This window comes from Eleutherodactylus coqui, chromosome 3, assembly GCF_035609145.1.
Source record: "Eleutherodactylus coqui strain aEleCoq1 chromosome 3, aEleCoq1.hap1, whole genome shotgun sequence".
NCBI lineage: Eukaryota > Metazoa > Chordata > Amphibia > Anura > Eleutherodactylidae > Eleutherodactylus > Eleutherodactylus coqui.
In genome coordinates this window covers 178,702,352-178,714,767 of record NC_089839.1, presented here as the reverse complement: position 1 = coordinate 178,714,767, position 12,416 = coordinate 178,702,352, and the positions used below count along the sequence as shown (strand labels likewise).

Here is a 12,416-nt window from a genome sequence, read left to right as displayed (position 1 = left end):
TCAAAATGGAAACCATCTCCTCCACAATAAAGTTGATCCCCAGAGGAGCCTACATGGCGTCCATCGACCTAAAGGACGCTTATTTTCACATCCCGATCCACAAAGATTCTCAGAAATACCTGCGGTTCGCAGTGGACATGGGCAGAAGAATAGAGCACCACCAATTCAGATGCCTGCCCTTCGGGATATCCTCAGCCCCCAGAATCTTTACCAAGATTATGGCGGAGGTAGCCGCCTACTTGAGAGAAAAATCGATTCTAGTAGTACCCTACCTGGACGATGTTCTATTAATAGCAGAGTCCAAAAAACTCCTAACAAAACACCTGGAGACAGTACTAGAACTTCTCCAATCGTTGAGATGGATTATAAACTGGGAAAAATCCAGCCTAGATCCCGACAAGCAGAAGACGTTTCTGGGAATAACTCTCGACTCAGAATCGCAATGCTCCTACCTACCCGAGGAGAGAATACAAAAAATCCGCAGAATAGTCAAAACTTTCCTACGAAGACGATTCTGCACAACTCGGGAGGCAATGTCTCTCCTAAGGAGCTTGACATCATGCATCCCAGGAGTAGCATGGGCCCAGGCCCACACCAGAGCCCTGCAGGCCGTAGTCCTATCCTCATGGGACAAAAGGCAGTCCTCGTTAGGGGCAAGGATGTACATCCCAAACAGGGCAAAAACATCCCTGCGTTGGTGGACATCCCCAGAGAACCTGCGGAGAGGGGTTCACTGGCTACAAAACCCAGCCATCCACATCACAACAGACGCAAGCGCTTGTGGATGGGGAGCGCATGTGGGGAACCAATTCTTTCAGGGTCCCTGGCCTCAGAGGATAAAAGAACAGTCCTCAAATTTCAGAGTACAGGCAGTTTGGCAGGTTCTACAGCAGTTGGGCAACTCGCTACAGAACCAACACATAAAAATACTGTCAGACAATGTCACCGCGGTCGCTCACATACGACACCAAGGGGGCACAAGATCTCCCCCACTGCAAAGCATCGCACAGAAAATCTTTCACTGGGCGGAGGGCCGGATCCTCTCGATCACGGCAACCCACTTGAAGGGTACACTAAACGAAAAAGCAGACTTCCTCAGCAGGAAGCAAATAGACCCAGGAGAGTGGTCCCTCTCCCCAGAGGCATTCAGAATCCTAACCAACCGGTGGGGGACCCCACAGTTGGACCTCTTCGCAACCAGGGAGAACACAAAAGTAGGCAACTTTTTCTCCCTCCGGCCAGGAGATCGCCCGATAGCGGTAGACGCCCTAGGCCAGGACTGGGGTCAAGGACTGGCTTACGCCTTTCCTCCCATACCACTAATTCCCAGGGTCTTACAGCACTTCAGAACCCAGGGATGCACGCTAATCCTGGTGACCCCCTTCTGGCCGAAAAGAAGCTGGTTCGGTCTTCTGACAACACTGAGCGTCCAGGACCCAGTCACCTTCCCTACCTGGACAGATCTTCTATCGCAGGGGCCACTGAACCACCCCGGCCTAGACAAACTCCATTTAACGGCATGGCTCTTGAAGAATCCTCGCTAAGAAAGAAAGGATTCTCAGAGAAAGTAGTAGAAACCCTAATGTCCAGTAGGAAAAAGACGACCCACCTGATCTACCAGAAGGTCTGGAGAAGGTTTTCCTCATGGAGACAGGGAAGGGATCGCGGGGATTCTATCCCCGACACTCCGCTAATCTTAGAATTCCTGCAGGAGGGCTTAGAGATGGGCCTCTCCCCGAGCACCCTAAAAGTCCAAGTTTCAGCCCTTAGCGCCATCTGCGACACAAAATTCGCAGACGACAGATGGGTCCACAGGTTCCTAACAGCAGCAGCTAGACTACGCCCTAGGCCCATAAACCTGTTCCCAGACTGGAACCTTAATTGGGTTCTAGGGGCCATGGCAGCGGTACCATTCGAACCAATCGAGGCGCTACCTATAAGAATGCTTACAATCAAGACCATCTTCCTAGTAGCCATCACCTCCGCAAGACGGGTTAGCGAACTACAGGCCTTGTCCATCCGCCACCCGTTCATGAAAATCGCAGACACCAAACTAATATTTAAAACAGACCCGGCCTTTATGCCAAAAGTAGTGTCAGATTTTCATAGGTCCCAGGATATAATAATCCCCTCATTCTTCAGTAACCCAAAAAACGAGGAGGAAAGAACCCTAAGTTGCCTGGACGTTAGGAGAGCAGTCCTAACCTACATAGATACAACGAGCCACTGGAGGCGAGACGACAACTTGTTCGTCCAGTTCAGTGGCCCAAATAAGGGTAGCAAAGCAGCAAAAAGGTCCATAGCCAGGTGGATCCGTCTGGCCATCATAGAATCCTATAAGGCCCTCGGGAAGGAGATCCCGTTAGCTCTTAAAGCCCATTCCACAAGGGCAGTAGCGTCCTCATGGGCCGAACACAGTTCAGCCTCGGTCGAGCAAATTTGCAAGGCCGCAGTCTGGAAAAAACCCCACACGTTCACTAAACACTATAGGGTAAAAGTGCAGCAGGACGAGGACATGGCCTTTGGCCGTAAAGTCCTCTCGGCAGCGATCCCACCCTAATAAACTTTAGTTGGTACGTCTCAGTTGGTGCTGTCGTGGAGACGACTGGGGGAAAAAGTGGATTATACCCACCTGATAATCAGGTTTCCAGTAGTCTCCACGACAGCACCCGTACCTTTCCCGCCCTATAAAAGTAAAATAATAAATTTAAAAATAAAAAAACCCCGGTTAGGGGAAGAAATTTAAGTTTAGCTCCTGCCCCGGCAATTCGTTAGAATCCACTGAGGAAAGTGGGGAAGGGGGGGAGCTTTTAACCTCTCAGTATGTTCCTGTCCTACCAGGAGGAGGCAATCTCAGTTGGTGCTGTCGTGGAGACTACTGGAAACCTGATTATCAGGTGGGTATAATCCACTTTTTTTGTACTTCTGATTTTTTATAGTAGGAAAAACCAGCACACATACGATGGTCCTAGCCCAGCTATACAGCAATGGACAGAATTATGGCATGCATCCATTTATAGTCCAGATTCGAAGTCTGAAGGACCACTCTCCACTACCAGGTAACAATCGCAGTTTTTCAGTATCCCTTTTCAGAATTGTGAGCATTAATGTTGACTTGGTTCCCCTTTGCTGTACTAGCCATAATTTGCCTTATTTCCCCTTTGCTTTACCCTTTACTTGTGCAGTGGGATATGTTGCAATCCTCCTTCAGAGGTGTATGTCAAGAGTGATGAGAGGACCCTTAGTTGTTGTTCTATACACTAGCTAATAATTTCCACTTTTCATTTCACTTCATAGAATCATAGAATGGTAGAGTTGGAAGGGACCTCCAGGGTCATCGGGTCCAACCCTCTGCTCAGTGCAGGATCACTAAATCCTCCCAGACAGATATTTGTCCAGCCTTTGTTTGAACACTTCCATTAAAGGAGAACTCGCCACCTCCCGTGGCAACCTGTTCCACTCATTGATCACCCTTTTATTATCTAAAATCTAATTTGTGTCTCCTCCCTTTGCTTTTAGCCTTTCCTTGTGCAAATGAGAATAGGGCTGATCCCTCTGCACTGTGACAGCCCTTCAGATATTTGTAGACTACTATTGTCTCCTCTCAGCCTTCTTTTTGCAAGCACTTTAAGGCAGCAGAAATGCAGTCCTAAGCTCTCACTCATGACGTGAATTTTGCGGGTTCAATCCCTGCATGGTTCAGGTAGCCAGCTCAAGGTTGATTCTGCCTTCCATCTTTCTGTGGTAAAATGAGTACCAATCTTGGTGGTGGGTAAAATATGACTGGGGAAGGCAATGGCAAACCACCTTACAAAAACAGTCTGCCAATAAAACATCACAATGTGATGTCCCCTTGTGGAAGCACCGAGTCATGACCGACTCCTAGGGTGACTTTACCTTTTGGTGATTACATCACACTGACTCATGCTCCGTCTGTGATCTATTAGTATACCCAAGTCTTTTTCACATGTGCTGTTGCTTAGCCCAATTCCTCCCATTCTGTATGTGCTTTTTTCCCCCCCCATTTTTCTTGCCCAGATGTAGGACTTTGCATTTCTCCTTGTTAAATACCATTCTTTTAGTCCCCACTCACTGTTCAAGCTTTTATAGATCTTTTTGAATCCTCTCTCTCTTCCCTAATGTTAGCTATTCCTCCTAGCTTTGTGTAGTCTGTAAATTTGATCAGTTTCCCATCAATTCCCTCCTCCAGATCATTTATAAAAATGTTAAACAACACTAGGACTAGGGCAGAGCCTTGTGGTGCCATACTTGATACATTCTTCCACTTTGATGTGCAGCCATTTATGACCACTCTTTGAGCAGGATTATTCAGCCAGTTGTGAATCCACCTAACTGCTGCCTTGTCGGTCCCATTTTTGGTCACTTTGTTTTTTAATTTGGATGGTATGAGATACTTTGTCAAATGCTGCTTTATTGAAAAAATGAACAACTGATATAAATACTGTGATTATTACATTTGTTTATAATCAGAACACCTCATGTAACCTCTTTTCAGGAATATCTGTTGGGGACATTGGGCCCAAGATGGCTTTTGAGAATGTTGACAACGGATACCTTATAATGAGGAATATTCGAATCCCAAAGGAAAACATGCTAAGCAGATACTCTCAGGTACCCCTGTACATGTAATATATATGAGATACCATATCTATTAGACTCCTTTTATAACACAGTGGGCTTAGATGCAGTGGCTCAGCTTTAGCACACCTCTAAATAAGGCAGTCGTCAAGTAATTGTCAGATACCAATTCTACACAGTGATAGTGATTGCAGTGCAGTTACCCTCTGTGACCACTTTAGCTGTGTAGCACTGTGGCTGTGCAGCTACCAGGCTCTGCCTGTTCAGTTTAATGACAAGCCTGTTCAGCTAGAAAAGCGTTCCTCCGTAGCTCTGTGCTGCAGAACAGTCGAGCAAAAGCAACGTATGTGCTTCAGCAGCACAGAGCTGAGAACCAACAGCTCCTCTTACACTGGCCACGGCCACCAAGGACAACCTTAAGGAGGTAGGAGATGAAGGAAGAGGGGCACAGTTTCTCCGAGCCCATCCAAGCTGCTCCTGTCAGGGCCCTGCTGTAGTTATATCATATGGCTCAGCAGTTGGGACCGTGACTGACTGGGTAGAGAGAGGGTATGCAGTCTGCACAGTACCCAGTGGTGAGCAGGAAAGGATCTTCTGGACCACACACTTTTCATGCAAGATAGCTGGAGTATATGTGTTTTTAATGTATATTATAATTTGTGTATACAGGATGTATGTAATGTGCATATTTCTTTTACGTGTGTGTATGTTTTATGTACATACTGTACCATGCAACGCTCCATAAACTGTATATACCTAAAGGGATATTTCCATCCCGAGAACCACTTCCAGATGTAAGAGGACCTGTGAACAGATATAGCAGAGTTCAGCAGTAGTTGGTAGCCGGGAGCTATTGCACATTTGCTTTATAGATCCCGGCCACCCAGCAAATTGTTGTACACTGAGTTACAAGAGCGCAAGCGCCATCCATCTCTGCTCCATGGTGGCTGTATGTAGTGAATGAGTGAAAAAAGCTGGTAATGGCGCAAACTTCCAATCAATTAAATTGTAAGCCACTAGCGACCGTCCAACTTCTTTTTTTAATGATTAGTACGGACACACTTCTTAGGCCGGCGTCACCCGGGCACATGCATATTTGCACACATATGTTTGCAATGTTTCTGCAGAACAAACTATGTATTTTTTAATTTATTTTTTTTTGTGCACGTATCCGTACAATTTTCGTGTGCATAGCATGGGTCAGTTCCCATTGCAATAAGCAGTAAACAACTTTAACCCCTTAGTGATCAAGACTCTGTGCGCCTTAACCCTTTCCAATCCATTGTCTGACGTCTTCAATTCTGATCGAAGGCTGTACAGCTCCAATGTCGGAAGACATCCGGCAGGGTATTCTTACTGTATATTACCAGACTCTGTTGTCTGGGGCCTTTCTAGCATGACCCATTCCACAGTACTAGCTGTACTAGTATAATAGCAGAAAGAGAAAAACCCCTTGGAAACCCTGAATCCAAAATTGGATTGCAAAGGTTTAATGTCCAACTATTTTTTTTTTTTTCTTTTTTTTTTTTTTTTTTGTGTAGTTTCATTCCTAGAGCTATAACTTAAAAAAGAATGTCTGCTAACATAGCCATATGAGGGATTGCTTTTTGCGATACAAGTAGAGTGGAGCGAGCACCAAAATGCTCGGGTGCCCGTTGCTCGAGTCGAACTTTCCGCGATGCTCGAGGGTTCGTTTCGAGTAACGAACCCCATTGAAGTCAATGGGCGACTTGAGCATTTTTGTATATCGCCGATGCTCGCTAAGGTTTTCATTGGTGAAAATCTGCAAAACCCAAGAAAGTGATGGAAACGACACAGAAATGGATAGGGCAGGCGAGGGGCAACATGTTGGGCTGCATTTCAGGTTCCCAGGTCCCACTATTAAGCCACAATAGCGGCAAGAGTGGGCCCCCCTTCCTAACAATTTTTACTTCAGACAAACCCTCATTAGTAAGCCACACCTTAGCTAAGCACCACACTACCTCCAACTAAGCACAAGCACTGCCTACGGGACACGCCGCTGCCTCTTCTCCTGGGTTACGTGCTGCCCAACCCCCACAGCATGACCCTGCGTCTGCAGCGCACACCAAAGTGTCCCTGCGCAGCCTACAGCTGCCCTCATGCCACACGCTGGCCCCATAGCCACACCACCCTCATGTCTATTTATAAGTGTGTCTGCCATGAGGAGGAACCGCAGGCACACACTGCAGAGGGTTGGCAGGGCCAGGCAGCGACCCTCTTTAAAAGGGGCGGGGCGATAGCCCATAATGCTGTACAGAAGCAATGAGAACTCCAATCCTGTGCCACCTCCGTCAGGAGCTGCAAACGTGGGCATAGCAATGGGGAATCCATGTGCCACACAGTATTCATTCTGTCAAGGTGTTGCATAGCTCAATGGACACTGCAAGGGAAAAGCCGTCTGCGCTCTGCCCCCTACCCAAGTCAGTCAGTGTCTTTGTGCCAGACAGGTCAAACACCGCGATGGGAACTAAGTTTGCACCAACAGCATAGGTGGGTCCTAGGAAACCCAAGAAATGAACAAAAAATTGATCAGAGCGGCCAAACATGGCAGACTTGCACCGTGCCCACGGCATAGGCCTCGGCCCACAGATTCAGCAATCCTAGACAGGAAGCAGACTTTCACTGGACCAAGGACATAGGCCTCTGCACAAACCCTCAGCAATTGCGGGCCTACAGCGGACTCCAATGCTAGCGTAGCTGTGCACGTCTCATTAGCGCTGTATTGCTCCTGTAGTTTGTCCCAATGCAGTGCCCCGGATAGTAGAGCTAACGTCAGATTAAATACAGGTGGGCTTCAGCCCACACTGCATGGCCCAGTTAGACTGGGGTTTTTTATAAGTATACACAGGCAGGTACAACTCCCTAATGTGAAGTCCGTGTGGACCCACAGCATGGGTGGGTCCCAGGAAGCCACCGGCAGTACATAAATCCCATTGCATTGCCCAGCACAGCTGAGGTAACGTTAGATTAAATGCAGGTGGGCTTCGGCCCACACTGCATGCCCCAGTCTGACCGGGGTTTTTAATACAGAGACACAGGCAGGTACAACTCAATAATGTGAAGTCTGTGTGGACCGACAGCATGGGTGGCTCCCTGCAACCCACCGGCAGTACATAAATAGATCCCATTGCAGTGCCCTGGACAGCAGAGCTAACGTCAGATTAAATACAGGTGGGCTTCGGCCAAGAATGTTTTCATTGCTGGAGGAGGAGGACGGGGAAGTTTTTGAGGCAGTGCGTGTCCTGTCCCCGTGTCCGTGGTTATATGCACCTTACCAGTGACCGCGTCGCTGAAAAGTTGTCGCGCCTGGGGAACCTAGTAGCGCGGCCTCACCACCATCATGTCTTTGGGAAGCCTCCGTTTCCACTACCCTGTAACATTGCAGTAGCAGCAGTATAGGCAGAGCCGAGAATTCGTAACATTTCAGCGGTAAGAGTATGCACAAACCCCTGTAACATTTCATTGGCACCAGTGACTACAGACCCCACTAACATTTCATTTGCAGCAGTATATACAGACCCCAGTAACATTTCAGGAGTATCCGTATATACAGACCCCAGTAACATTTCAGTTCCAGCAGTATTGACAGACCCCAGTAACATTTCAGTAGTATCAGTTGCGACATGCCACAGTCACATTTCAGTTCCAGCAGTGCAGACAGACCCCAGTAACAGTAACGTAGAAGCAGTATGGGCAAAGCAGCAGATAAACATTTCCCTGGCAGCAATGTAGGGAGAGCAAAGTATTTGTAACACTTCAGTAGTAGCAGTATAGTCAGACCCCAGTAACATTAACATAGAAGCAGTATGGGCAGAGCCCACTATTAGTTACATTTCTGTTATAGCCATATAGACCTGCCCCAGTAACATTTCCGTTGAAGCATTTTGGGCAGAGCCCAGTATCAGTAAAAATTACAGTAGTAACAGTATACACCAACCAAGGTAACATTTCAGGAGCAGAAGTATCGGCAGACCGAAGTAACATTTCTGTTGCTGAAGTATAGTCAGACCCCTGTAGCATTACTGTGGCAGAAGTATAGGTAGGCAGAACAGGGTTACATTTCTGTAGCAAAAGTGTAGGCCAACCCCAGACACACTGGTGTACCATGAGTGCAGGCGAAGCCCATAAAAATTACTTGGGTTACATTGTAGGCGAGGGCCCAAAAAATTGTTGTACTGACAGTACAAATGTACCCCAGAAAAAATGCCCATGCCCAACCCAGAGGGCAGGTGAAACCCATTAATCGCTTAGTGTACTGTGGCTTACTTTTTAACTAGGCCTGGAGGCAGCCCAGTCAAAATAAAAATTGGTTCAGGTGGAAGTTTCAATGCTTTAATGAGAATTGAAACAGATAAATATGATTTAGAAAAGTTATATGAGCCTTTTGGCCCACAGAAAAATTGCCCATTCGCGGTGGTTACGAGAGGTTTCAGGAGGAGGAGCCGGAGGAGGAGGACGAATATCATACACAGATTGACAAAGGTCTTTAGGTAGCGCTGCTGTCCGCTGGTGGAGAAGAGAAGTCTGGGGAAATCCAGGCTTTGTTCATCTTTATGAGTGTAAGCCTGTCGGCGCTGTCAGTTGACAGGCGGGTACGCTTGTCCGTGATGATTCCCCCAGCTGCACTAAACACCCTCTCTGACAAGACGCTAGCCGCAGGGCAAGCCAACACCTCCAGGGCACCCAGTAGTTGTACGGAGCAGAGGCGTCACGGAGGACGCTGGTACGATCGGCTGCGTACTCCCTCACCATCTTCTTACAGTGCTCCCTCCGACTCAGCCTGGACTGAGGAGGTGTGAGACAGTCTTGCTGGGGAGCCATAAAGCTGGCAAAGGCCTTGGAGAGTGTTCCCCCTGCTGCGCTGAACATGCTGCCTGATCTCCGCGCCTCCCCTTCTACTTGGCCCTCGGAACTGCGCCTTCTGCCACTAGCGCTGTCAGATGGGAAGTTTACCATCAGTTTGTCCACCAGGGCCCTGTGGTATTGCATCACTCTCAAACCCCTTTCCTCTTCGGGAATGAGAGTGGAAAGGTTATCCTTATACCGTGGGTCAAGCAGTGTGTACACCTAGTAATCCGTAGTGGCCAGAATGCATCTAACGTGAGGGTCACGAGAAAGGCAGGCTAACATGAAGTCAGGCATGTGTGCCAGGGTACCTGTACGCAACATATGGCTGTCCTCACTAGGAAGATCACTTTGAGTATCCTCTTCCTCTATGCTTTGCAGGGAACTTCTCAACAGGCATAGCAGGGGAATGGTGACGCTAATGATTGCAGCATCGCCGCTCACCATCAGGGTTGCCTCCTCAAAGTTTCCAAGGACCTGGCAGATATCTGCCATCCAGGCCCACTCCTCTGTAAAGAATTGAGGAGGCTGACTCCCACTTCGCCGCCCATGTTGGAGTTGGTATTCCACTATAGCTCTACGCTGCTCATACAGCCGGGACAACATGTGAAGCGTAGAGTTCCACCGTGTGGGCATGTCGCAAAGCATTCGGTGCACTGGCAGGTTAAACCGATGTTGCAGGGTGGCAGTGTCTGTGTTGGACTTGCGGAAATGTGCGCTGACCCGGCGCACCTTGCCGAGGAGGTCTCCGACAAGTGTGGGTAGCCTTTCAGAAACCGCTGAACCACCAAATTAAAGACGTGGGCCAGGCATGGCACGTGCGTGAGGCTGCCGAGCTGCAGAGCCGCCACCAGGTTACGGCCATTGTCACACACGACCATGCCCGGTTGGAGGCTCAGTGGCGAAAGCAAGTGGTCTGTCTGCTCTGTCAGACCGTGCAACAGTTCGTGGGCCGTGTGCCTCTTCTCTCCTAAGCTGAGTAATTTCAGCACGGCCTGCTGACGCTTGCCCACCGCTGTGCTGCCACGCAACACCGACTGCTGGCGACATGCTGCTGACAAGTCTTGATTGCGAGGTAGAGGTTGCGTTGGAGGAGGAGGAAGGTTTAGTGCAGGTGGCATACACCGCCGCAGATACCAGCACCGATCTGGGGCCCGCAATTCTGGGGGTGGGTAGTACATGAGCGGTCCCAGGCTCTGACTCGGTCCCAGCCTCCACTAAATTCACCCAATGTGCCGTCAGGGAGATATAGTGGCCCTGCCCGCCTATGCTTGTCCACGTGTCCGTTGTTAAGTGGACCTTGCCAGTTACAGAGTTGGTGAGGGCGCGTACGATGTTGCGTGAGACATGGTCGTGCAGGGCTGGGACAGCACACCGTGAAAAATAGTGTCGACAGGGGACAGTAGCGCGGGGCTGCCGCCGCCATCATGTCTTTTGAACGCCTCAGTTTCCACCAGCCTGTAGGGGAGCATCTCCAGGCTGATCAATTTGGCTATGTGGACATTTAAAGCTTGAGCGTGCGGGTGCGTGGTGGCGTACTTGAGCTTTTGCTCCAACGATTCTCTTAGCGACAGCTGGACGCTGCACTGAGAGACATTGCTGGATTGGGCCAAGGACAGCGGAGGTGAGGGTGTGGGTCCAGGCCAGGAGATGGTCGTGCCTGTGTCGTGAGAGGTAGGTTGGATCTCAGTGGCAGGTTGGGCCCCAGGGGGAGAGGCAGTGGCGCAAGCTGGAGGTGGTGAACGGCCTTCATCTCACCTTGTGGGGTGCTTGGCCATCATATGCCTGCACATACTGGTGGTGGTGAGGCTGCTGGTGGTGGCTCCCTGGCTGATCTTGGCGCGACAAAGGTTGCACACCACTGTTCGTCGGTCGTCCGCCGTCTCAGTGAAAAACTGCCAGACCTTAGAGCACCTTTGCCTCTGCACGGTGGCTTGGCGCGAGGGGGTGCTTTGGGAAACAGCTGGTGGATTATTCGCTCGTGCTCTGCCTCTACCCCTGGCCACCCCACTGCCTCTTCCAACTTGTCCTGCAGCTGCAATTGCCTCCCCCTCTGAAGACCTGTCCTCTGTTGGCTTATCACACCAGGTGGGGTCAGTCACCTCATCGTCCAGCGGCCCTTCCTCCGAATCCTCTGTGCGCTCCTCCCTCAGACTTACTGCAATTACTACTACCTGAGTGATAGACAACTGTGACTCATCGTCATCGTCCTCCTCACCCACTGAAAGCTCTTGAGACAGTTGCCGGAAGTCCCATCCCCTGGACCCCGGGAACTTTCCAAAGGTTGGGCATCGGTCACCACAAACTTCTCCGGTGGGAGAGGAACAATTGCTGCCCAATCTGGGCAGGGGCCCGAGAACAGTTCCTGGGAGTCTGCCTGCTCCTCAGAATGTGTCATTTTCATGGAGTGAGGAGGCTGGGAGGAAGGAGGAGCAGCAGCGAGAGGATTCAGAGTTGCAGCAGTGGACGGCGTAGAAGACTGGGTGGTCGATAGACTGCTGGATGCACTTTCTGCTATCCACGACAGGACCTGCTCACACTGCTCATTTTTTAATAAAGGTCTACAACGTGGACCCAAAAATTGCGATATGAAGCTGGGGACCCCAGAAACTGTCCTCTCTCTCCTACTCGCGCAGCAGTCGGCTGCGATTCACCTGGACCAGGAACTCGTCCTATGCCCACACCCTCACTTAGGACTCCACGTCCTCTGCCCCTACCCCTACCCCTCAGCGTGCTGGATTAAGAATCGAGCAGAGACAGAGCGTTGTAAAAATGTTTGTAAATTATTGCCGCGCAGTTAGTGGCTGCCAGCGGTAATATAACGCAAAATGAAACCAGAGATAAATTATAAGGAAGGCTGCACGCAGGCTAGGCTGTGAACTATGCAGTTTGAATGGACGTGAAGTCCCACAGGCCACGCAGGCAAATGCACTGGGTCTCCGGTAGCCGTA

At 49.6% G+C, this 12,416-nt stretch overlaps 1 protein-coding gene across 1 annotated transcript in view; it reads left to right on the top strand.

The window, feature by feature from the left end:
• LOC136621250 (peroxisomal acyl-coenzyme A oxidase 2-like) overlaps positions 1 to 12,416 on the top strand; it is a 58,257-nt gene that overhangs the window by 29,064 nt on the left and 16,777 nt on the right. The window contains exons 5-6 of the mRNA XM_066596601.1: positions 2,940 to 3,059; positions 4,517 to 4,632. Coding sequence (XP_066452698.1) covers positions 2,940 to 3,059; positions 4,517 to 4,632 — 236 coding nt within the window. The remainder of the gene's footprint in view (positions 1 to 2,939; positions 3,060 to 4,516; positions 4,633 to 12,416) is intronic.